The sequence below is a fragment of the Phasianus colchicus genome, chromosome 36 (genome assembly GCF_987193195.1).
Source record: "Phasianus colchicus chromosome 36, bPhaCol1.hap1.1, whole genome shotgun sequence".
Taxonomy (NCBI): Eukaryota; Metazoa; Chordata; class Aves; order Galliformes; family Phasianidae; genus Phasianus; species Phasianus colchicus.
In genome coordinates this window covers 1,222,175-1,247,687 of record NC_143471.1, presented here as the reverse complement: position 1 = coordinate 1,247,687, position 25,513 = coordinate 1,222,175, and the positions used below count along the sequence as shown (strand labels likewise).

Sequence of the window (25,513 nt, the reverse complement as noted above, 5' to 3'; positions counted from 1 at the left end):
TGGGGGGGTCCTTGTTTTGGGGGGGGCAATGTTGGGGGGGGGCAATGTTTATGGGGTCCCGGGGTGGGGGGGGGGGAGGATCAATGTTTGGGGGGGGGCAATGTTTAGGGGGTCGTGTTGGGGGGGGGGGCAATGTTTGGGGGGGGTCCTTATTTTGGGGAGGGCAATGTTTAGGGGGTCGGGGGGGGGGGTCGTGTTGGGGGGGGGCAATGTTTGGGGGGGTCCTTATTTTGGGGGGGGGGCAATGTTTATGGGGTTCGGGGAAGGGGTCAATGTTTGGGGGGGGGCAATGTTGGGGGGGGGGCAATGTTTGGGGGGGTCCTTGGGGGGCGGCCATTGAGGTCATCGTATGGGGTGACCATATTTTGAGGGGGGGGGTCGATGATGGCCCCCATTTTGGGGGGGGAGGAAGGGGGGGGGGCGGTTCTGTTTGGTGTTGCTGAGTTTTGGGGGGGGGGGGGTCCTTTGAGTGTCAATTTTGGGGGGGTGAGGGGGGGGGGTTGTCTGGTTGTCTTTGCTGCCCTCATCATGGGGGGGGGGTCATTGATTTAGCTGGGGGGGGGGGGGCATCCTTTTGAGACCCTTATATGGGGGGGGGGGTCTTCAGGAAGCCGCCCCCCCCCACCCCGACAGCCCCCCCACTCCTCCAAAAAAGAACCCAGTTGTGCCCCCCCCCTTTTGCTCACAGCTCTGCCCCCCCCCCCCCCCCCAATTTCTTACAGGGGACCCCGGCTCCTGGGTGCCCCCCCCCCGAGGGGACCCCCCCCCCAACATGGCAGAAGAAATGGAGCCCCTGCTGGAGCCCCCCGAGGTTTTCATGGACCTCTGGAGCATGTGAGCGGGGGGGGGGGGTTATTTTTTTGGGGGGGGGGGTTGGCTGGGGGGGGGGGCACTGAGTGACATTGATTTTGTGCCCCCCCCCCCCCCCAAAAAAAAATTCCAGGCTCCCCTATAATATGCACACGCTGCCCCTCCCTGAGGATCAAACAACCTGGGTAAGTGGGGGGGGGGGAAGAAAAAGGGGGGGGGAGGAACAATAAAAGGGGGGGGGGAGGAAAAAAAAAGGGGGGGGGGAACTTCCGGTGTCCCCAAATGTCCCCGATGTCCCTGGGGTGACACGGGGGGGGGGGTCACAAAAAGGACGTGGGGGGCCTTAAAAGGGACCTGGTGGTCCCCAAACCCACCTGTCCCCCCCCCCCCCCCTAAAAACTGGGTGCCCCCCCCCCGAAAAAAAAACCAACCTGGGTGTCCCCCCTAAAACATGGGTGCCCCCCTCCCCCCCCCCAGATCTGGGTGGCTCCCACACTTATGCCCCCCCCCCCAAAAAAAAACTGGGTGCCCCCCCAAACCTGTTGTTCCCATACCAGAATGTCCCCCCCCCAAAGAAAACCTGGGTGTCCCCCCCAAATCTTTGCCCCCCCCCCAAAAAAAAACCTGGGTGTCCCCCCCCAAATTTGGGTGTCCCCCTCCCCAAAAAGCCTGTGCCCCCCCCCCAAATCTCCCCCCCCCCAAAGCAAACCTGTGTGCCCCCCCCACAAATCTCCCCCCACCCCCGACAAAAAACCTGGGTGCCCCCCCCCCCAAAAAACCTGGGTGCCCCCCCAAATCTGGTTGGCTCTCAAACCTCCCCCCCCCCCCCCCCCAAAAAATCTGTGTGTCCAAACCCCCCCCCATAACCTGGTTGTCCCCCCCCCACACCTGAACGCCCCCCCCCCCAAAAAACCCGGATGTCCCCCCCAAAACCTGCGTGTCCCCCCCTCCAAACTTATTGCCCCCCCCCATCAGAACCTGGTTCTCTCCCCCCCCCCAAAGAAAACCTGTGTCCCCTCCCCCCCAAATTTGGGTGTCGCCCCCCCCCCCAAAAAAACCTCTGTGCCCCCCCCACCCAAATCTGTGTCAGCCCCCCAAAAAGCTGGGTGCCCCCCCCCCAAATTTGGGTGTTCTGGCCCCCCAAAAAACCTGTGTGCCCCCCCACCCAAATCTGTGTCCCCCCCCAAAAAGTCCTGTGTGCCCCCCCCCAAATTTGGGTGTCCCCCCCAAAAAGAACCTGCATGCCCCCCTTCAAATCTGTGCCCCCCCCCCAGAAACCTGGCTGCCCCCCCCCCACATCATTCCCCCCCCCCCCACCACCATCACCACCAGCTGCCCCCCCCAGTGGTGTCCCCCACCCCCAAATCTGTGCCCCCCCCCCAAAAAGAACCTGCGTGCCCCCCCACCCAAATCTGTCACCCCCCCAAAAAATCTGGGTGTTCCCCGCCAAATTTGGGTGACCCCCCCCAAAAAAAACCTCTGTGCCCCCCCCCCCAAATCTGTGCCCCCCCCCCCAAAAACCTGTGTCGTCCCCCCCCAAATCTGTGTCTCCCTCCCCCCAAAAAAACCTGTGTGCCCCCCCCAAAGTTGGGTGTTCCCCCCCCAAAAAGAACCTGCGTGCCCCCCCCACCCAAATCTGTGTCCCCCCCTAAAAAAACCTGTGTGCTCCCCCAAATTTGGGTGTCCCCCCCCCAAAAAAACCTCTGTGCCCCCCCCACCCAAATCTGTGTCCCCCCACCAAAAAACCTGTGTGCCCCCCCCAAATTTGTGTGTCCCCCCCCCAAATCTGTGCCCCCCCCCCCAACAAACCTGTCTGCCCCCCCACCTGATCATTCCCCCCCACCAGCCGCCCCCCGCCCAGCGGTGTCCCCCACCCCCAAATCTGTGCCCCCCCCCAATAAAAACCTGTGTGCCCCCCCCAAATTTGGGTGTCCCCCCCCCCAAAATGCCTCTGTGCCCCTCCCACCCAAATCTGTGCCCCCCCCCCCAAATAACCTGTGTTGTCCCCCCCCAAATCTGTGTCTCTCCCCCCAAAAAAACCTGTGTGCCCCCCCCCAAATTTGGGTGCCCCCCCCCCAAAAAGAACCTGCGTGCCCCCCCCACCCAAATCTGTCCCCCTCCCCAAAAAATCTGGGTGTTCCCCCCCCCAAATTTGGGTGTCCCCCCCCAAAAAGAACCTGCGTGGCCCCCCCCAAATCTGTGTCCCCCCCAAAAAAAAACCTGTGTGCCCCCCCCAAATTTGTGTGCCCCCCCTAAAAAGAACCTGCGTGGCCCCCCCACCCAAATCTGTCCCCCTCCCCAAAAAAACCTCTGTGCCCCCCCCAAAGTTGGGTGTCCCCCCAAAAAAAAACCTGTGTGCCCCCCCCAAATTTGGGTGTCCCCCCCCCAAAAAAGAACCAGTGTGCCCCGCCCCTCATATCTGTGCCCCCCCCCCCCCAAAAAGCCCTCATCCCCCCCCCCAACAAAGCTGTCTGCCCTCCACCTGACCCCCCCCCCCCGCCCAGCGGTGTCCCCCACCCCCAAATCTGTGCCCCCCCCAAAAAAACACCTCTGTGCCCCCCCCCGAATCTGTGTCCCCGCCCAATAAAAACCTGTGTGCCCCCCCCAAATTTGGGTGACCCCCCCCCAAAAGCCTCTGTGCCCCCCCACCCAAATCTGTGTCCCCCCCCCCAATAACCTGTGTTGTCCTCCCCCAAATCTGTGTCTCCCCCCCAAAAAAAACCTGTGTGCCCCCCCCACCCAAATCTGTGTCCCCCCCCCAAAAAACCTGTGTGCCTCCCCCAAAGTTGGGTGTCCCCCCCCCAAAAAAGAACCAGCGTGCCCCCCCCCCCAAATCTGTGTCCCCCCACCAAAAAACCTGTGTGCCCCCCCCAAATTTGGGTGTCCCCCCCCCAAAAAAGCTTCTGTGCCCCCCCCCCCAAATCTGTGTCCCCCCCCCAAAAAACCTGTGTGCCCCCCCCAAAGTTGGGTGTCCCCCCCCCAAAAAAGAACCAGCGTGCCCCCCCCTCATATCTGTGCCCCCCCCCCCAAAAAACCCTCATCCCCCCCCACCTGACCAACCCCCCCCCCCCCCATGAAACCAGCAGGATCTGAGCCCGCTGGAACCCAGCGACCCCCCCCCCCCACCGCCGCCGCCCCCCCCACCGGCTGCCCCCCCCCGCGCCGCCCCCCCCCCGCTGGTCCCGTCCACGGAGGATTACGGGGGGGCCTTCGACTTCCGCCTGGGCTTCGTGGAGGCCGGCACCGCCAAGTCCGTCACCTGCACTGTGAGCGGGGGGGCGGTTTTTGGGGGGGGGGGGGGATGGTGGGGGGGTGTTTGGTGATGGGGGGGTGATCTGTGGGGGGGGGGAGGGGGGTTAATCTGATGTGGGGGGGTTGATTTATTATGGGGGGGGTTATTATGGGGGGAGGGGGGGTTAATCTCTTGAGGGGGGGTTATTTTATGATGGGGGGGTTAATTTGTTTGGGGGTTAATCGGTGATGGGGGGGTAATTTGTGATGGGGGGTTAATTTCTTGAGGGGGGGTTATTTTGTGATGGGGGGAGAGGGGGGGTTAATCTGATGTGGGGGGGTTGATTTATTAGGGGGGGGTTATTATGGGGGGAGGGGGGGTTAATCTCTTGAGGGGGGGTTAATTTATGTGGGGGTTCATTGGTGATGGGGGGCTTAATTTCTTGAGGGGGGGTTATTTTGTGATGGGGGGGTTAATTTAGGTGGGGGGGGAGGGGGGGTTAATCTGATATGGGGGGGTTGATTTATTATGGGGGGGTTATTTTGTTATGGGGGGGGTTTATTATGGGGGAAGGGGAGAAGGAGGGTTAATTTATTATGGGGGGGTTCATTTATTGAGGGGGGGTTAATTTATTATTGGGGGGAGGGGGGTTAATTTATGATGGGGGGTTATTTTGTGATGGGGGGGTTAATTTATTTGGGGGTTAATTGGTGATGGGGGGATAATTTTGTGATGGGGGAGGGGGGGTTAATTTATTTGGGGGGGCAGAGGGGGGTTAATCTGATGTGGGGGGGTTGATTTATTATGGGGGGGGTTATTATGGGGGGAGGGGGGCTTAATTTCTTGAGGGGGGGTTATTTTGTGATGGGGGAGGGGGGCTTGATTTATTATGGGGGGGTTAATTGGTGATGGGGGGGTTAATTTATTGAGGGGGGGTTATTATGGGGGGGAGGGGGGTTATTTTATGATGGGGGGGGTTAATTTATTTGGGGGTTAATCGGTGATGGGGGGGTAATTTGTTATGGGGGGGTTATTTTATGATGGGGGGCTTAATTTATTGTGGGGGGGGAGGGTGGTAATTTATTTTGTGGGGGGGGGAGGAGGTTAATTTATGGGGGGGGGGGGTTAATCTGTTATGGGGGGGTAATTTATTGTGGGGGGGAGGGGGAGGGGGGGTTATTTTATTATGGGGGGGTTAATTTATTGGGGGGGGTCCCGTTCATCGGATGGGGGCAGTGTTTAGTTAAGGTGAAGCCCCTTTGTTGGGGGGCGGGGGGGGGCGGGGGGGGGTCCTAAGGTGGTCCCCATTGAGCCTGTTTTGTTGGGGGGGGTCGTTTTGGGGGGGGGGGGGCTAAGGGGATTTTGGGGGGGGGGTCGCATTCGTCCTGGGGGGGGGGGTGTCTCTGTTTATTGGGATGGTGGGCTGGGGGGGGGCTCTGTGCACTGGTTGGGGGGGGGGGGGGGCATGTACTGGGGGGGGTCCCTATTTGGGGGATGGGGGGGGGTCCCTATTTATTGGGGTCGTGTACTGGGGGGGGGGGCTAAGCATTTGGGGGGGGGGGGCAACTACTTGGGGGGGGGTCTCTATTTATTGGGATCGTATACTTGGGGGGGGGGGCACACATGTACTGGGGGGGTCCCTATTTGGGGGGGGGGATGTATTGGATGGGGGGTGTCCCTATTTATTGGGGTCATGCACTGGGGGGGGGCTAAGCATTTGGGGGGGGGGGGCAACTACTTGGGGGGGTCTGTATTTACTGGGATCGTGTACGGGGGGTGGCTCTGTGCACTGGTTGGGGGGGGGGGCATGTACTGGGGGGGGTCCCTATATGGGGGATGGGGGGGTCCCTATTTATTGGGGTCGTGTACTGGGGGGGGTGGGGGGTTCAGCATTGGGGGGGGGCAACTACTTGGGTGGGGTCTGTATTTATTGGGATCGTGTACTTGGGGGGGGGGGGGACATGTACTGGGGGGGTCCCTATTTGGGGGGGGGGGATGTATTGGGTGGGGGGGGTCCCTATTTATTGGGGTCGTGTTCTGGAGGGGGGGGCTAAGCATTTGGGGGGGGGGGCAACTACTTGGGGGGGGGTCTGTATTTACTGGGATCGTGTAGGGGGGGGGCTCTGTGCACTGGTTGTGGGGGGGGCATGTACTGGGGGGGTCCCTATATGGGGGATGGGGGGGTCCCTATTTATTGGGGTCGTGTACTGGGGGGGGGGGGCTAAGCATTTGGGGGGGGGGGGCAACTACTTGGGGGGGGGTCTCTATTTATTGGGATCGTATACTTGGGGGGGGGGGGCACACATGTACTGGGGGGGTCCCTATTTGGGGGGGGGGATGTATTGGATGGGGGGTGTCCCTATTTATTGGGGTCATGCACTGGGGGGGGGCTAAGCATTTGGGGGGGGGGGGCAACTACTTGGGGGGGTCTGTATTTACTGGGATCGTGTACGGGGGGTGGCTCTGTGCACTGGTTGGGGGGGGGGGCATGTACTGGGGGGGGTCCCTATATGGGGGATGGGGGGGTCCCTATTTATTGGGGTCGTGTACTGGGGGGGGTGGGGGGTTCAGCATTGGGGGGGGGCAACTACTTGGGTGGGGTCTGTATTTATTGGGATCGTGTACTTGGGGGGGGGGGGACATGTACTGGGGGGGTCCCTATTTGGGGGGGGGGGGATGTATTGGGTGGGGGGGGTCCCTATTTATTGGGGTCGTGTTCTGGAGGGGGGGGCTAAGCATTTGGGGGGGGGGGCAACTACTTGGGGGGGGGTCTGTATTTACTGGGATCGTGTAGGGGGGGGGCTCTGTGCACTGGTTGTGGGGGGGGCATGTACTGGGGGGGTCCCTATATGGGGGATGGGGGGGTCCCTATTTATTGGGGTCGTGTACTGGGGGGGGCGCTAAGCATTTGGGGGGGGGGCAACTACTTGGGGGGGGAGTCTGTATTTACTGGGATGGTGTGCTGGGGGGGGGCTCTGTGCACTCGTTGGGGGGGGGGGGATGTACTGGGGGGGGGGGTCCCTATTTATTGGGGTCGTGTTCTGGAGGGGGGGGCTAAGCATTTGGGGGGGGGGCAACTACTTGGGGGGGGGTCTGTATTTACTGGGATCGTGTACGGGGGGGGCTCTGTGCACTGGTTGTGGGGGGGGGCATGTACTGGGGGGGGGTTTCTATATGGGGGATGGGGGGGTCCCTATTTATTGGGGTCGTGTTCTGGGGGGGGCGCTAAGCATTTGGGGGGGGCAGCTACTTGGGGGGGGTCTGTATTTACTGGGATCGTGTATGGGGGGGGGCTCTCTGTGCACTGGTTGGGGGGGGGGATGTACTGGGGGGGTCCCTATTTGGGGGAGGGGGGGATGTATTGGATGGGGGGGGTCCCTATTTATTGGGGTCGTGTACTTGGGGGGGGGGGCGCTAAGCATTTGTGGGGGGGGGCAACTACTGGGGGGGGGTCTCTGTTTATTGGGATGGTGTGCTGGGGGGGGGCTCTGTGCACTGGTTGGGGGGGGTTGTACTGGGGGGGGCCCTATTTGGGGGGGGGGATGTATTGGTTGGGGGGGGTCCCTATTTATTGGGGTCGTGTTCTGGGGGGGGGCTAAGCATTTGGGGGGGGGGGGCAACTACTTGGGGGGGCGTCTGTATTTACTGGGATCGTGTACGGGGGGGGCTCTGTGCACTGGTTGTGGGGGGGGGCATGTACTGGGGGGGGTCCCTATATGGGGGATGGGGGGGTCCCTATTTATTGGGGTCATGCACTGTGGGGGGGGGGGCTAAGCATTTGGGGGGGGGCAACTACTTGGGGGGGGTCTGTATTTACTGGGATCGTGTAGGGGGGGGCTCTGTGCACTGGTTGGGGGGGGGTCACGTACTGGGGGGGGTCCCTATATGGGGGATGGGGGGGTCCCTATTTATTGGGGTTGTGTACTGGGGGGGGGTGGGGGGTTCAGCATTGGGGGGGGGCAACTACTTGGGGGGGGGTCTGTATTTACTGGGATCGTGTACTTGGGGGGGGGCTCTGTGCACTGGTTGGGGGGGAGGATGTACTGGGGGGGGTCCCTATATGGGGGATGGGGGGGTCCCTATTTACTGGGGTCGTGTTCTGGGGGGGGGCGCTAAGCATTTGGGGGGGGAGGGCAACTACTGAGGGGGGGTCTCTGCTTATTGGGATGGTGTATGGGGGGGGGCTCTGTGCACTGGTTGGGGGGGAGGGAATGTACTGGGCGGGGTCGCTATGCATTTGGGGGGGGGCAACTATTTGGGGGGGGTCTCTATTTGTCTCTATGTACTCAGATCATGTATGGGGGGGGGGGGCTATGCGTTTGGGGGGGGGGTCCCAATCTATTTGGGGGGGGGTCTCCACATTTTTGGGGGGTTGAATTGGGGGGGGGCGTTGAATTGGGGGGGGGGGTTGAATTGGGGGGGGGGGTTGAATTGGGGAGGGGGGGGGTGTGTGGGGGGGTGGCTTGACCGGTTAACATAGGGAACCTATAGCTGTCCCTAACCCCCCCCCCTTTTCATTTTGTGCCCCCCCCCCCCGTTTTGTGCCCCCCCCCCAGTACTCCCCGGTGCTGAACAAGGTTTACTGCCGCCTGGCCAAGCCGTGCCCGGTGCAGGTGAGGGTGGGGGTGTCGCCCCCCCCCGGCTCCACGCTCCGCGCTGTTGCCGTCTATAAGAAATCCGAGCACGTGGCCGAGGTGGTGCGGCGCTGCCCCCACCATGAGCGCTGCGGGGGGGGCACCGATGGTGAGGGGGGGGGGGCTGGGGGGGTCGGAGGGTCGTGGGGGGGGGGGGGTTATTGGGGGGCCTGGGGGGGTCGTGGGGGGGGTTGTGAGGGGGTTGGGGGTTATTGGGGGGACTGGGGGGGGCGGAGGGTCGTGGGGGGTTTGGGGGCGGGGCTGGGGCTGTGGGGGGGGTCGTGGGGGGGTTGTGAGGGGGGGTTGGGGGTTATTGGGGGGACTGGGGGGGTCGGAGGGTCGTGGGGGGGATGGGGGTGGGGGGGATGGGGGGGGCGGAGGGTCGTGGGGGGTTTGGGGGGGGGCTGGGGGCTGTGGGGGGGTCGTGGGGGGGTTGTGAGGTGGGGTTGGGGGTTATTGGGGGGGGCTGGGGGGGGCGGAGGGTCGTGGGGGGGTTGGGGGTGGGGGGGTGGGGGGGGTTGTGGAGGGGGTGGGGGTTATTGGGTGGGCTGGGGGTCGTGGGGGGGAGTGGGGGGATTGGGGATGGGGGGGGTTGTGAGGGGGGGTGGGGGTTATTGGGGGGGCTGGGGGGGTCGGAGGGTCGTGGGGGGATGGGGGTGAGGGGGCTGGGGGGGCCGGAGGGTCGTGGGGGGTTTGGGGGGGGGGCTGGGGGTTGTGGGGGGGTTGTGAGGGGGGTTGGGGGTTATTGGGGGGGCTGGGGGGGGCGAAGGGTCGTGGGGGGGTTGGGGGTGGGGGGTCGTGGGGGGGTGTTGTGAGGGGGTGGGGGTTATTGGGGGGGCTGGGGATCGTGGGGGGGAGTGGGTGGGGTTGTGAGGGGGGGTGGGGGTTATTGGGGGGTCTGGGGGGGTCGGAGGGTCGTGGGGGGGCTGGGGGTTATTGGGAATTGGGGGGGTCCTTAGGAGGGACTGAGGGGGGGTTATTTGGGGGCTGGGGGTCGTTTGGGGGGTTATGGCCATGGGGGGGTCATGGGGGGCTGAGAATTTGGGGTTGTTGGTGATCGGGGGGGGGGGGGGGGGGCGTGTAATAGGGGGCTGGGGGCCATTGGGAGGTTGGGATTTATTGGAGGGGGGGGGGGTGATTGGGGGATTATTGAGGGTCATGTTGGGGGGGGGGGGGGGGGTCGTTACATTACTGGGGGGGTTGGGGGGGGGGGGTAAGGGGCTGTGAGCAATGGGGCAAATGGGGCAGTTTGGGGTCAGCGGGCGTTTTGGGATGGTTTTGGGGGGGGGGGGGGGGCTGTGCGCAAGCCATGAGATGATGTGTGCCCCCCCCCTGCCCCCCCCCGCCCCCCAGGCCTGGCCCCCGCCCAGCACCTCATCAGGGTGGAGGGGAACCCCCAGGCGCGGTACCACGACGACGAGACCACCAAGAGGCACAGCGTCGTCGTGCCCTACGAGCCCCCCGAGGTAACACGCAGCCCCCCCCCCAAATACCCCCTGCCAGCACCCCCAAATCCCCCCCCCTCCCCAAACATCCCCCCCGAAATTCCCTTCAGTGCCCCCAAAATCCCCCCAATACCCCCCAAACACCCCCTAAATATCCCTCAAATACCCCCAGACACCCCCCAACACCCCCAGATACCCCCCCAAACACCCCCCAAATACCCCCAGAGACCCCCAAACAACCCCCCAATGCCCTCCAGCACCCCCAGATACCCCCCAACATCCCCCCAAATTCCCCTCTACACCCCCAAAATTCCTCCAACACCCCCAGAGACCCCCAAAAACCCCACAGTGCCGCCCAACACCCCCAGAGACCCCCCAGCACTTCCAAATACCCCCCAAACACCCCCATTGCCCCCCAAAACCCCCAAATACCCCCTGATATCCCCCCCAAATGCCCTTCAGTGCCCCCAAAATCCCACCAATACCCCCCAAACACCCCCTAAATACCCCTCAAATACCCCCAGACGCCCCCCAACACCCCCAGATACCCCCTCAAACACCCCTCAAATACCCCCAGAGACCCCCAACCCCCCCCAATGCCCTCCAACACCCCCAGATACCCCCCAACATCCCCCAAATTCCCCTCTACACCCCCAAAATTCCTCCAACACCCCTCCAACACCCCCAGAGACCCCCAAAACCCCACAGTGCCCCCCAACATCCCCAGATACCCCCCAACATCCCCCCAAATTCCCCTCTACATCCCCCAAAATCCCCCAACACCCCCCAAATACCCCCAGAGACCCCCAAATACCCCTCGAATATCCCCAGAGACCCCCCAGCAATTCCAAATACCCCCCAAACACCCTCCATGCCCCCCAAAACCCCCAAATACCCCCTGATATCCCCCCCAAATTCACCTCAACACCCCAAAAATCCCCCAACCCCCCCCAAACACCCCCCAAACACCCCCTAAATACCCCTCAAATACCCCCAGACGCCCCCCAACACCCCCAGATACCCCCCCAAACACCCCCCAAATACCCCCCAAATACCCCCAGAGACCCCCAAACAACCCCCCAATGCCCCCCAGCACCCCCAGATACCCCCCAACATCCCCCCAAATTCCCCTCTACACCCCCAAAATTCCTCCAACACCCCGCAAATACCCCCAGAGATCCCCAAAAACACCCCTCAAATACCCCCAGAGACCCCCAAACAGCCCCCAATTCCCTCCAGCACCCCCAGATACCCCCCAACACCCCCCAAATTCCCCCGACACCCCCAAAAATCCCCCAACACCCCTCAATTACCCCCAGATGCCCTCCAACACCCCCAGATACCCCCCCAACCAAATACCCCCAGAGACCCCCAAACAACCCCATGTCCTCCAGTACCCCCAGATACCCCCCAACATCCCCCCAAATTCCCCTCTACACCCCCAAAAATCCCCCAACACCCCTCAAATACCCCCAGAGACCCCCAAAAACCCCACAGTGCCCCCCAACACCCCCGGAGATCCCCCAACATCCCCCCAAATTCCCCTCTACATCCCCCAAAATCCCTCAACACCCCCCAAATACCCCCAGAGACCCGCAAATACCCCTCGAATATCCCCACAGACCCCCCAGCACTTCCAAATACCCCCCAAACACCCCCATTGCCCCCCAAAACCCCCAAATACCCCCTGATATCCCCCCCAAATTCCCCTCAACACCCCAAAAATCCCCCAAACAGCCCCCAAACACCCCTCAAATACCCCTCAAATACCCCCAGACGCCCCCCAACACCCCCAGAGACCCCCCCTAAAACCCCCCACATACCCCCAGAGACCCTCAAACAACCCCCCAATGCCCTCCAGCACCCCCAGATACCCCCCAACATCCCCCCAAATTCCCCTCTAGACCCCCAAAATTCCTCCAACACCCCCAGAGACCCCCCAAGCACTTCCAAATACCCCCCAAACACCCCCAATACTCCCCCAAACCCCCAAATACCCCCTGATATCCCCCCCAAATTCCCTTCAATGCCCCCAAATACCCCCCAAACACCCCCCAAATACCCCTCAAATACCCCCAGATGCCCCCCAACACCCCCAGATACCCCCTCAAACACCCCTCAAATACCCCCAGAGACCCCCAACCCCCCCCAATGCCCTCCAGCACCCCCAGATACCCCCCAACATCCCCCAAATTCCCCTCTACACCCCCAAAATTCCTCCAACACCCCTCCAACACCCCCAGAGACCCCCAAAACCCCACAGTGCCCCCCAACATCCCCAGATACCCCCCAACATCCCCCCAAATTCCCCTCTACATCCCCCAAAATCCCTCAACACCCCCCAAATACCCCCAGAGACCCCCAAATACCCCTCGAATATCCCCAGAGACCCCCCAGCACTTCCAAATACCCCCCAAACACCCCCATTGCCCCCCAAAACCCCCAAATACCCCCAGATATCCCCCCCAAATTCCCTTCAATGCCCCCAAAATCCCCCCAATACCCCCCAAACAACCCCAAATACCCCTCAAATACCCCTCAAATACCCCCAGACGCCCTCCAACACCTCCAGAGACCCCCCATACACCCCTCAAATACCCCCAGAGACCCCCAAACACCCCTCAGTGTCCTCCAGCACCCCCAAATACCCCCAAATATCCCCCCAAATTCCCCTCTACACCCCCAAAAATCCTCCAACCCCCCCCAAACACCCCCCAAACACCCCCCAAATACCCCTCAAATACCCCCAGACGCCCCCCAACACCCCCAGAGACCCCCCCAAACACTCCTCAAATACCCCCAGAGACCCCCAACCCCCCCCAATGCCCTCCAGCACCCCCAGATACCCCCCAACATCCCCCCAAATTCCCCTCTACACCCCCAAAATTCCTCCAACACCCCGAGACCCCCAAAAACCCCACAGTGCCGCCCAACACCCCCAGAGACCCCCCAAGCACTTCCAAATACCCCCCAAACACCCCCAATACCCCCCAAAACCCCCAAATACCCCCAGATCCCCCCCAAATTCCCTTCAATGCCCCCAAAATCCCCCCAGTACCCCCCAAATACCCCTCAAATACCCCCAGATGCCCTCCAACACCCCCAGATACCCCCCCAAACACCCCTCAAATACCCCCAGAGACCCCCAAATACCCCTCAAATATCCCCAGAGACCCCCCAGCACTTCCAAATACCCCCCAAACACCCCCATTGACCCCCAAAACCCCCAAATACACCCTGATATCCCCCCCAAATTCACCTCAACACCCCAAAAATCCCCCAACCCCCCCCAAACACCCCCCAAACACCCCCCAAACACCCCCCAAATACCCCTCAAATACCCCCAGACGCCCCCCAACACCCCCAGATACCCCCTCAAACACCCCTCAAATACCCCCAGAGACCCCCAACCCCCCCCCAATGCCCTCCAGCACCCCCAGATACCCCCCAACATCCCCCCAACTTCCCCTCAACCCCCCCCAAACACCCCCCAGAGACCCCCCCAACTCTCCCAAATCCCCCCCAAATACTCTCTGACCCCCCCCCCCCCCAAACACAACCAAACAGCCCCAACCACCCTCCAGCAACCCCCCCACCCCCCAAAAAAAAACCCTCAAAACCCCAACATTTTGGTGGGGGGGGCGGTGATGATATTTTGGTGGGGGGGGTTGAGGGGTTATTTGGGGGTCCTGGAGGTGTTTGGAGGGGGGGGGGAATTTTGGGGTTTTTGGGCATCGTGGGGGGGCATTTTGGGGGTCCTGAGGGGATTTGGGGACGGGGTGGGGGGGGGTTATTTTGGGGGGGGGGTGGTTGTGACATTTTGGAGGCTGGGGGGGGGGTTTATTTGGGGGGGTGGTTGTGACATTTTGGAGGCTTGGGGGGAGTTTGGGGGGGGGGGGTTATTTTGGGATGCTTTAAGAGCATTTTGAGGGAGGGGGGGTATTTTGAGGGGTATTTTGAGGGTCCTGAGGGTATTGGAGGGGGAGGGGGGTCCACAGGGGGGGGTGACAAGGGGGCTTTTTGGGGCGCACTGAGGGTATTTTGGATGTTTATGGGTGGGGGGGGTCCATGGGGGGGGGACAAGGGGGCTTTTTGGGGCGCACTGAGGGTATTTTGGATGTTTATGGGGGGGGGGGGGTCAGCGGGGGGGGGACAAGGGGGCATTTTGGGGCGCATTGAGGGTATTTTGGATTTGTGGGGGTGGGGGGGGTCAGCGGGGGGGGGGGGACAAGGGGGCATTTTGGGGCGCACTGAGGGTATTTTGGATTTGTGGGGGTGGGGGGGGGTCAGCGGGGGGGGGCAAGGGGGCTTTTTGGGGCGCACTGAGGGTATTTTGGATGTTTATGGGTGGGGGGGGGTCCATAGGGGGGGGGCAAGGGGGCTTTTTGGGGCGCACTGAGGGTATTTTGGATGTTTATGGGTGGGGGGGGTCCATGGGGGGGGGACAAGGGGGCATTTTGGGGTGCACTGAGGGTATTTTGGATGTTTATGGGTGGGGGGGGTCCACAGGGGGGGGGGACAAGGGGGCATTTTGGGGCGCACTGAGGGTATTTTGGATGTTTATGGGTGGGGGGGGTCCATGGGGGGGGGGACAAGGGGGCTTTTTGGGGTGCACTGAGGGTATTTTGGATGTTTCTGGGTGGGGGGGTGGTTAGGATGCTGATAGCAGCGTTGGGATGCTCAAGAGGGGGGGAAGGGGAGGGGGGTCTTCTGGGGTGCTCAAATAATTTTTGGGGGTGTCCCCCCCCCCCCAAAGGTGGGCTCTGACTGTACCACGGTGCTGTACAACTTCATGTGCAACAGTTCCTGCATGGGGGGGATGAACCGCCGCCCCATCCTCACCATCATCACGCTGGAGGGGCCAGGGTGAGATTTTTGGGGACCCCCCCCCCAAATTTGAACCTGCTGGGGGAGGGTCTGTGGGGTTGTGGAAGAAGGGGGGGGGGGGAACCATGGGGAAAAATGTATTTCTGGGTCCTTGAAGGGGGGGTCTTTAGACGGGGGGGGGGGGGGTTCATGGGGTTTATTTTTGAGGGGGGGCTCTAAACGCCTTTGGGGGGGGGTGGGGGGGTGTTAATTGGGGTCTTTGAATACCTGTGGGGGGGTCTTTGGGTGGGGGGGGGGTCAGTTGGGGTTTCTGAGTTCCTTGGGGTGGGGGGGGGGGTTGTGATGGGGGGAGTCCCCGAAGGCTGGGGGGGCTGCAAACTGAGGGGGGGGTGGGGGTTATTAAATATGGAGGGGAGGGGGTGTTGTGTGAGGATCCCCATATAGTTGGGGGGGGTCCCCAAATATGTAACAGGGGGGGGATGTCTTTTGGGGGGGGGGGTCTGCTGGGGTTCCTGAGCTCCCTGAGAGGGGTGGTGGAGGGGGGGGGCTGCAATGGGGGGGTCCCCAAATATTGAGGGGGGGGGGAGTCCCCAAATACCTGGGGGGGGAGGGGGGGGTGGCTGTCCTTGGGGATTTCCTGATCTCACTGGGGGGGGGGGGAGCATAGGGGGGTCCCCAAAGTCTGTGGGGGCTGCAATGGGGGGGGGTTCTTGGGGGTCTCCTGGGGGGAGGAGGGTTGGGGGGGGGTCTTGGGGGGAGGTCCATGGGGGGGGGGGGGTCTCTTTTGGGGGTGGGGATCCATGGGGGTCTCTTGGGGGGGGGCGGGTTCATGGGGGGGGGTTAATGAGGGGGTCTCTTGGGGAGGGGTCCATGGGGTGGTTCTTGGGGGTCACTTGGGGGAGGGATCCTTGGGGGGGGCCTCTTGAGGGGGTGGGGGTTCATGGGGGGGGTCTATGGGGGGTCTCTTGGGGGGAGGGGGGCTCATGGGGGGTTCTTGGGGGTCTCTTGGGGGGGAGGGGAGGCGGGTTCATGGGGGGGTTCTTGGGGGTCCCTTGGGGGAGGGGTCCTTGGGGGGGGTCTCTTGAGGAGGTGGGGGCTCATGGGGGGGGGGTCCATGGGGGTCTCTTGGGAGGAGGGGGGCTCATGGGGGGGTTACTGGGGGGGTCTCTTGAGAGGGGGGCTCATTGGGGAGGGGTTCATGGGGGAGATTCTTGGGGGTCTCTTGGGGGAGGGGTCCTTGGGGGGGGCCTCTAGAGGGGGTGGGGGTCCATGGGGGCCTCTTGGTGAGGGGGTTCATGCAGGGGGGTCATGGGGAGGTTCTTGGGGGTCTTTTGTGGGGGGGCAGGTTCATGGGGGGGGTTCATGGGGGGGTTCTTGGGGGTCTCTTGGGGGAGGGGTCCTTGGAGGCGGTTTCATGAGGGGGTGGGGGATCATGGGGGGGGTGGGGGTCCATGGGGGTTTCTTGGGGGGAGGGGAGTTCATGATGGGGCTCGTGGGGGGGTTCTTGGGGGGGGGGTCATGGGGGGGTCTTGGGGTTCTCTTGGGGGAGAGGTCCTTGGGGGGGGTTTCTTGAGGGGGTGGGGGTCCATGGGGATCTCTTGGGGGGAGGGGAGTTCATGGGGGGGGCTTGGGGGGGGTCTCTTGGGAGGGGGGCTTTTGGGGGAGGGGTTCTTGGGGATCTCTTGGGGTTCTGCTGCCCCTTGTGCCTTGGGCTGGAGGGGGGGGCTGTGGAAGTGTGTGTTGTCCCCCCCCCCCAAATGAATGTTTCTTTGGGGGGGGTCAGGGGGCAGCTGCTGGGACGGCGCTGCTTTGAGGTGCGGGTCTGCGCCTGTCCTGGGAGGGACCGCAAAATCGAGGAGGAGAATTTCCGCAAAAGGGGCGGGGCCGGGGGCGTGGCCAAGCGAGGTGAGGGCGGGGCTTAGAGCGCAGGGGGCGGGGCTGAAAGGGTGGGAGATAGGAAGTGGGCGGGGACTAAGGGGTGGTGGGCGGGGCTAAGGAGGAAAGAGGCGGAGCTACGGAGGAGCAGAACTCAGGTTGACCCCACGGCTGGGGACCCCCGGTTATTGCGGGTCCCCCCCCCAGGCACTGTGACCCCCCCACAGACATTGTGACCCCCCCCCAGGCACTGTGACCCCCCCACAGACATTGTGGGCCACCCCAGGCATTGGGGTCTCCCCCCTGAAATTGTGCCTCCCCCCCCCCCTCCAGGCATTGGGGTCCCCCCTCAGTCACTGGGGCCCCCCCCAGTCATTGTCCCCCCCCCTCAGTCACTTGGCCCCCCCCTTAAATTGTGCCCCCCCCAGGAATTGTGGCCCCCCCCACAGGCATCGTGCTCCCCCTTAGTCACTGCCCCCCCCCCAGAGATTGTGGCCCCCCCCAGGCATTGTCCCCCCCCCTCAGTCACTGCCCCCCCCCCCCCAGAAATTGTGGCCCCCCCAGTCATTGTGAGCCCCCCCCCAAAAATAGTTGCCCCCCACAGACATTGTGCCCCCCCCCCAGGCACTGTCGCCCCCCTCCAAGCACTGTGCCCCCCCCAGGAATTGTGCTGTCCCCCCCATAGGCATTGTGCCCCCCCCCCCCCAGTCATTGTGGCACCCCCTGGGCATTGTGCCCCCCCCCCCATCTTTGTGGGCCCCCCCCAGGCATTGTGCCCCCCCCCCCAGTCATTGTGGCCCCCCCCAATCTTTGTGGGTCCCCCACAGGCATTGTGCCCCCCCCCATCTTTGTGGGCCCCCCCCAGGCATTGTGCCCCCCCCCAATCTTTGTGGGCCCCCCCCAGGCATTCTGCCCCCCCCCATCTTTGTGGGCCCCCCCCAGTCATTGTGCCTCTTTCCCCAGTCATGTTGGGCCCCCCCTGGGCATTGTGGCCCCCCCCAATCTTTGTGGGCCCCCCCCCAGGCATTGGGGACCCCACGGGCACTGAGACCCCCACCCCCTCAGATGACACTGGGGACCCTGAGACACGGAGACCCCCCCCCCCCTCAGATTTTGGGGACCCCCGCATCCTCTGATCTCCAACCTGTGCCCCCCCCTCGCCCCCCCCCAGCTCTGTCACCTCCGACCGAAGCCCCCGAGACCCCCAAGAAACGCGTGCTGAGCCCCGACAGCGACATCTTCTACCTGCAGGTGGGCATGGAATCCTTTTTTGGGGGGGTCCTGGGGGGCGTTTTGGGGTCGTGGGAGGATTTTGGGGTGCCCTATGGGGAGATATGGGATTCTATGGGACATTTTGGGGTCGTGGAAGGATTTTTGGGGTGCCCTATGGGGATATTTGGGATCTTATGGGGCATTTGGGGATCCTGGAAGGTTTTTTTGGGGTCCTGGAAGGTTTTTTTGGGGTGCCCTATGGGGATATTTGGGGATTTTTGGGGTGCCCTATGGGGATATTTGGGATTTTTGGGGTGCCCTATGGGGATCCTTGGGATCCTATGGGGCATTTTGGGGTCGTGGGAGGATTTTTGGGGTGCCCTATGGGGAGATTTGGGGATTTTTGGGGTGCCCTATGGGGATATTTGGGATCCTATGGGGCATTTTGGGGTCGTGGGAGGATTTTTGGGGTGCCCTATGGGGGTATTTGGGATCCTATGGGGATATTTGGGGTTCTGGAAGGATTTTTGGGGTGCCCTATGGGGATATTTGGGATCCTATGGGGTATTTTTGGGTCCTAGAAGGATTTTGGTGTGCCCTATGGGGATATTCGGGGATTTTTGGGGTGCCCTGTGGAGCATTTTGGGGTCGTGGAAGGATTTTTTGGGATGCCCTATGGGGAGGTTTGGGGATTTTTGGGGTGCCCTATGGGGAACTTTGGGATCCTATGGGGCACTTTGGGGTCCTGGAAGGATTTTTGGGATGCCCTATGGGGATATTTGGAATCCTATGGGGTATTTTGGGTTCCTGGAAGGATTTTTGGGATGCCCTATGGGGGTATTTGGGATCCTATGGGACATTTTGGGGTCCTGGAAGGATTTTTGGGGTGCCCTATGGGGATCTTTGGGGATTTTTCGGGTGCCCTATGGAGATATTTGGGATCCTATGGGGTATTTCGGGGTCCTAGAAGGATTTTTGGGGTGCCCTATGGGGATATTTGGGGATTTTTGGGGTGCCCTATGGGGCATTTTGGAGTTCTGAAAGGCTTTTTGTGGTGCCTTATGGGATATTTGGGATCTTATGGGATATTTTGGGGTCCTGGAAGGTTTTTTGGGGTGCTCTATGGGGATATTTGGGATCCTATGGGGCATTTTGGGATCCTGTGGGGTCTTTTGTGGTGGTGGATGATTTGGGGGGGTCCCGTGGGGCCGTTTGGGGTCTCATGAGTATTTTTTATTTTCTGGGTGTTTTTTTTGGGGGGGGGCTGTGGGGTGGGGGGTGGTCCTATGGGGCTGTTGGGGATCCTACGGCTCATTTTGGGTCCTGGAAGGTGTCTGGGAGTTCCTGTGGGATCTTTTGGGGTCCTGGAAGGTTTCTGGGGGGGCTGTGGAGCTATTTGGGGTCTCTGGGAGCTGATTGTTGTTTTGGGGGGGGGTCCCATCCCATCCCCCTCCCCACAGGTGCGCGGGCGCCGCCGCTATGAGATGCTGAAGGAGATCAATGAGGCGCTGCAGCTCGCGGAGGGGGGGGCAGCGCCGCGGCCGTGAGTCCTTGGGGGGGGAGTGGGGCATCAGGGGTCTTGTTTATGGGGGGGGCGTCCTTGGGGGGACACATGACATCAGAGTTCTTGTTTGGGGGGGGGGTCCTTGGGGGTGGGGGGATGGGAGATTAAGGTCCTTGTTTGGGGGGGGGTCCTTGTTTGGGGGGGGTGGGGGGTGGACATCAGGGGCCTTGTTTATTGGGGGGGGGTCCTTGGGGGGTCACACGACATCGGGGTTCTTGTTTGGGGGGGTCCTTGGGGGTGGGGGGATGGGAGATTAAGGTCCTTGTTTGGGGGGGGTCTTTGTTTGGCGGGGTGGACATCAGGGGCCTTGTTTATTGGGGGGGGGTCCTTGGGGGGACACACGACATCGGGGTTCTTGTTTGGGGGGGGGAGTCCCTGGGGGCAGGGGGATGGGAGATGAGGGTCTTTGTTTGGGGGGGGGGGTGTCCTTGTTTGGGGGAGGTGGACATCAGGGGTCTTGTTTCTTTGGGGGGGGGGTCCTTGGGGGGACACATGACATCGGGGTTCTTGTTTGGGGGGGGGGGTCCTTGGGGGTGGGGGGATGGGAGATTAAGGTCCTTGTTTGGGGGGCATGGGGGGTGGACATCAGAGTTTTTGTTTGTGGGATGGGGGTCTTTGTGGTGGGGGGGTTCTTTTGGGCGGGGGGGGGGGAATGGAACATTAGGGTCGTTGTTTGGGGGGGGGGGGTCAGTTGGAAGGGGTCCTGAGTCCCCCCCCCCAATTGGGGTGGCGTCATCTTGATTTTTTTTGAAGGGGGGGGGGGGGGAGTTTCCTTTATATTTTAGTAGGGGGTGCTGTTGATTTTTTTTTTTTTGGGGGGGGGGGGGTCCGTTGCACCTTGATTTCTTTTGGGGGGGGGGGGGGGGGGGTGGAGATGCTCCATTGCATTTTGAGGGAGCTCCCATTGGATGGGGGGGGAGGGGGGGTCCATGGCATTTTGGGGGGGGTTTTGCTGGGGGATCCCATCGATCTTTCAGAGGGCTTTGTGAGGGAGGTGGGGCTGTATCCTTGACCCCCCCCCGACCCCCCCATCCCCCCCCCAGGTCCAAAGGCCGCCGTGTGAAGGTGGAGGAGCCGCAGCCCTGCTGTGGGAAGAAGCTGCTGCAGAAAGGCTCGGACTGACCACGCCCCCTTTCACCCTGGCCACGCCCCCATCCCCTCTGACCACGCCCCCGTCCCTCTGACCACGCCCCCAACCCTCTGACCACGCCCCCACCCCATCTGACCACGCCCCTCTCTGCTAAGCCCCGCCTCTCTGCCATAACAACCCCCTGCCCCGTAGCCACGCCCACGCCGCCCTGACCACGCCCTCCTTCTACCTTAACCACGCCCCCCTCTCTCCTGGCCCCGCCCCCTCCGCTTTGACCCCTTTTCCCCCCCCCCCGCTCATTTTTAATGCTTTTTTTTGATACAATAAAACTTTTTTTTTACTGCCCCCCCTCCTCTCAGGGGTTTTGAGGGGGAAAGAGTCCGATTTGGGGGGGGGGGGCGGGGACGATCCATTTTATGGTGAAAAAATCTATTTTGGGGTATTTGGGGGGGGGGGGGCATTTTGAGGTGAAAAAGTGCAATGTGGGATTTTTTGGGGGGGGCTTCAATATAGAGGAGGTCACCGTGTGTTTTTGGGGGGGTGGGTGGGGGCAGTTGAGCAGTGTCACCAATATGATATTTTGGGGGGGGGGGTTACGGTTTTGGGGGGGTCATTTGGGGGTAGCAATTGAGTGTAGGGGTTTTTTTTTGGGGGGGGGGGGTCCTTCATTGGGGTTCTGGGTGGGGGAGGAGACCCAGTGTGGGGATTGATGGGCACAGACTGGGGGGGGGGGGATCTAATTTGGAAGGGGGGGGGGGTTGGGGGAGCACTTGGGGGAGGGGGCAAATATGGGGGGGGGTCACTGGGACCCTCCCCCAACTCTTCCCTTCCCCCCCCCCCCCCTCCGTTGCCACGCTGCAGCTCAATGGAAATTTCCACTCTCCCCTTGAGGTGACCTTGGGATGGGGGGGGGCACCCACAGACCCCCCCCCCCACCACCCATCCCCCACCTCCCATAGGGATAAACGGGGGGTGGCTGGGGGGGGGAGGGGGGGGCACCATCTGTTGCAGGGAGGATTAGGGGAGATCAGGGCGATTTGTGCCCCCCCCCACCCAGTGCGGATAAATGTGGGTTGTGTGGGGGGGGTGAAGGGATTTTAATTGGGAGGGGGTAATTATGGGCTCGTTAATTTAGGGGTGTCTATAAGTGGTTTCTTGGGGGGGGGGTTCACTAATTAAGGGATAAGAGGGGGGAGATTGGGAGAGGGGGGTCATTAATATGGGGGTGTCCATGCAGGGGGGGGGGGTTAATTAGTGGGGGTCTGCTAATTGAGGGTGTCTATAGGCGGTTAATTAGTGGGGGGCTGCTAATTTGGGGTGTCTGTTAATGGGGAGCGTTCATTTTGGGGGGCTGTTAAAGGAGGGGGTCCTTTGGAGGTGTAAATTGGGGGCTGTTAATTAGAGGGAGCTGTTAATTGGGGCGTCGTCGGGGGTGCCAGTTTGGGGCATCCCAATCAGGGGTTAATTAAGAGGAGGTTAATTTGGGGGAGCGCATTGAAGGCATTTAATAAGGGGGGGGGGTTGTCAATGGGAGGGCCTCCATAGGGGTGAGTTAATTGGGAGGAGGCAATTAGGAGCCATTAATTGGGGGTGGGAAGTTGTTCAATAGGGGATATAGCAGGAGCGTTATTAACAGGGGGGGTTTTAATTAGGGGAGGGCTTAATTAGGCCTAGGGTGTTCATTATGGGGGCTCTTTAAGGAGCGGGGGAGAAGAGAGAAGAATTTGGGGCAAATCGTTGGGATTTTGGTGCCTCCCCTCCCCCCCCCCCCAGTGACGTCAGCACCGTGGCCCCGCCCCCTCGGGTCACCCCATGAATGGGGGGGGGTGGGGGGGGCAATGCTGGGCACGGGGCCCGGGCGCAGCGCCCTAACGAGCTCAAGCTCATTAGCAGCCCCACCCCCACCGTGGCCTAATTACCACCCCCAGAGCTGCCCCAGGCATGAAAGAAAACACCAAAACCGCAGCGATTTCCACCAAAAAGTCCACAGGTTTAATACGGGGGGGTGGGGGGGGTTCCTCCTGCCCACCCCCCTCTTCCCCCCTCCCACCCCCATTTCCTCTCCCCGCGGACCCAAAACAGGTTGAATTATCCCCAAAAGGAGGAGGGAGCGCCCTGCGGGGCGGGGGAGGGCTGAGCGCAGGGGGTGTTAGTGGGGGAGGAGGGGGCTACAAGATGGCCGCCAAGATGGCTGCCATGGGGTGGCCAAGCAACAGGGTGGGGGCCCAAGATGGCTGCCAACACCATCCGCAGCCAATGGGATTCAAGATGGCAGGCCAAGATGGCCGCTTATGCCATCCGCAGCCAATGGGATTCAAGATGGCAGACCAAGATGGCCACCTATGCCATCTGCAGCCAATGGGATTCAAGATGGCAGACCAAGATGGCCGCTTATGCCATCCACAGCCAATGGGATTCAAGATGGCAGACCAAGATGGCCACCTATGCCATCTGCAGCCAATGGGATTCAAGATGGCAGACCAAGTTGGCCACCTGTGTCATCTGCAGCCAATGGGATTCAAGATGGCAGACCAAGATGGCCACCTATGCAATCTGCAGCCAATGGGATCCAAGATGGCAGGCCAAGATGGCCACCTGTGCCATCTGCAGCCAATGGGATCCAAGATGGCAGACCAAGATGGCCACCTGTGCCATTTGCAGCCAATGGGATCCAAGATAGCAGGCCAAGATGGCCACCTCTGTCATCTGCGGCCAATGGGATCCAAGATGGCAGACCAAGATGGCCTCCAACCCCATTTCACCTGCAGCCAATGGGATTCAAGATGGTGGACCAAGATGGCCACCAACCCCTCCTCCAGCCAATGAGATTGAAGATGTCAGGCCAAGATGGCCACCCACGCCACATGCAGCCAATGGGATTCAATGTGACAGGCCAAGATGGCTGCCAACCCCATTCCACCTGCAGCCAATGGGATTCAGGATGGCACACCAAGATGGCCGCCTACGCCCCATGCAGCCAATAGGATTCAAGATGCCACAAAGTTGTGCGATCACGGCAGCCATCTTGGGCGGCTCAGCCAATGGCAGCACTGTTCCGCCATGGCGGCATCCGGGCTCTGTACACCACTGGCAGCCCAAGCACACACAGCCAATGGCGGCCATCTTGGTCAGCCATCTTAAATCCCATTGGCTGTTGATAGGGTTGGCGGCCATCTTGTTGGGTCAGCAGCCATCTTGCTCTCCATCTCCCAGCCAATGGTGGCCATTTTCCTATTTATACAACCAACGACGGCCCTCTTGTCCTCCATCTACAAAACCAACGGCAGCCATCTTGTTCCCTATCTGCTACAACCCATAGCAGCCATCTTGCTCTCCATCTCCCCAACCGATGGCAGCCATCTTGCACTGCATCCACCCAACCAACGGTGGCCATTTTGTTCTCCATCCACCCAACCATCGGTGCCATTTTACTCACTACCAACCCACCCAACGGCAGCCATCTTGCTCTCCTTCTACTCAAGCAACGGTGGCCATCCTGTCCTCCATCTACACAACCCATGGCAGCCATCTTGTATCCTATCTGCTACAACCCATGGCAGCCATCTTTTCCTCTACCTACACAACCAATGGCCACCATCTTGCTTTCCATCTACCCAACCAACAGCGACCATCGTATTCTTCATCTACACAATCAGTGGCTGCCATCTTGCTTTCAATCTACCCAACCAATGTCCGCCATCTTGCTCTCCAACTAAACAACCAACGGCCACCATCTTGTTCTGCATATCCCCAATGAATGGCAGCCATCTTGCTCTCCAACTAGACAACCAATGGCAGCCATCTTGCTCTCCATCTCCCCAACCGATGGCAGCCATCTTGCACTCCTTCCACCCAACCAACGGTGGCCATTTTGTTCTCCATCCACCCAACCATCGGTGCCATTTTACTCACTGCCAACCCATCCAACGGCAGCCATCTTGCTCTCCTTCTACTCAAGCAACGGTGGCCGTCCTGTCCTCCATCTACACAACCCATGGCAGCCATCTTGTATCCTATCTACTACAACCCATGGCAGCCATCTTTACCTACACAACCAATGGCCACCATCCTGCTCTCCATCTCCCCATCCAACGGCGGCCATCTAGCTTTCAATCCACCCAACCAATGTCCGCCATCTTGCTCTCCAACTAAACAACCAACGGCCACCATCTTGTTCTGTATATCCCCAATGAATGGCAGCCATCTTGCTCTCCAACTAGACAACCAATGGCAGCCATCTTGCACTCCATCCACCCAACCAATGGCAGCCATCTTGCACTCCATCTCCCCAACTGATGGCAGCCATCTTGCACTCCATCCACCCAACCAACTGCGGCCATTTTGTTCTCCATCCACCGAACCATCGGTGCCATTTTACTCACTGCCAACCTATCGAACAGCAGCCATCTTGCTCTCCATCTACACAACCCATGGCAGCTATTTTTCCCTCTACCTACACAACCAATGGCAGCCATCTTGCTTTCCATTTCCCCAACTGATTGCAGCCATCTTGCACTGCATCCACCCAACCAACAGTGGCCAATTCATTCTCCATCCACCCAACCATCGGTGCCATTTTACTCCCTGCCAACCCACCCATCGGCAGCCATCTTGGCCACGCCATACATCACCCATCCTACCTACAAATGCCCCCCCAAAACAACACCTAAAACCCACCCCCAAAGCAGCATTTCCTAAGCAGAAAAATTGAAATTAAACCAAAACAAACAAAAGAAGAAGAAGAAGAAGAAGAAGAAGAAGAAGAAGAAGAAGAAGAAGAAGAAGAGGAAGAAGAAGAAGAAGAAGAAGAAGAAGAAGAAGAAG

General features: G+C 61.0%; 1 protein-coding gene across 2 annotated transcripts; it reads left to right on the top strand.

Annotated features, from left to right (window-relative positions):
- The first annotated feature begins 747 nt into the window (after positions 1–747).
- On the top strand, positions 748–20,998 carry TP53 (tumor protein p53). 2 transcript variants are annotated; one of them, XM_090129414.1, is made up of 10 exons: positions 748–834; positions 944–995; positions 3,897–4,076; positions 8,599–8,785; positions 10,030–10,142; positions 14,878–14,987; positions 16,732–16,853; positions 17,995–18,074; positions 19,496–19,578; positions 20,643–20,998. In XM_090129414.1, exons 1-10 carry the CDS (start codon positions 773–775, stop codon positions 20,719–20,721), a joined length of 1,068 nt encoding a protein of 355 aa, XP_089985540.1. In that variant the 5' UTR covers positions 748–772; the 3' UTR covers positions 20,722–20,998. The 2 variants fall into 2 exon arrangements, with proteins under 2 accessions (XP_089985540.1, XP_089985539.1); XM_090129413.1 differs by having other exon boundaries at positions 3,894–4,076.
- The last annotated feature ends 4,515 nt before the right edge of the window (positions 20,999–25,513 follow it).

Excerpts from the sequence above, each read along its gene's own strand:
- TP53 (XM_090129413.1), top strand. The coding sequence starts at position 773 with ATGGCAGAAGAAATGGAGCCCCTGCTGGAGCCCCCCGAGGTTTTCATG. Across the intron at positions 835-943 it reads TTCATGGACCTCTGGAGCAT|GCTCCCCTATAATATGCACA; the intron begins GTGAGCGGGGGG and ends AAAAAATTCCAG. Across the intron at positions 4,077-8,598 it reads CCAAGTCCGTCACCTGCACT|TACTCCCCGGTGCTGAACAA; the intron begins GTGAGCGGGGGG and ends CCCCCCCCCCAG.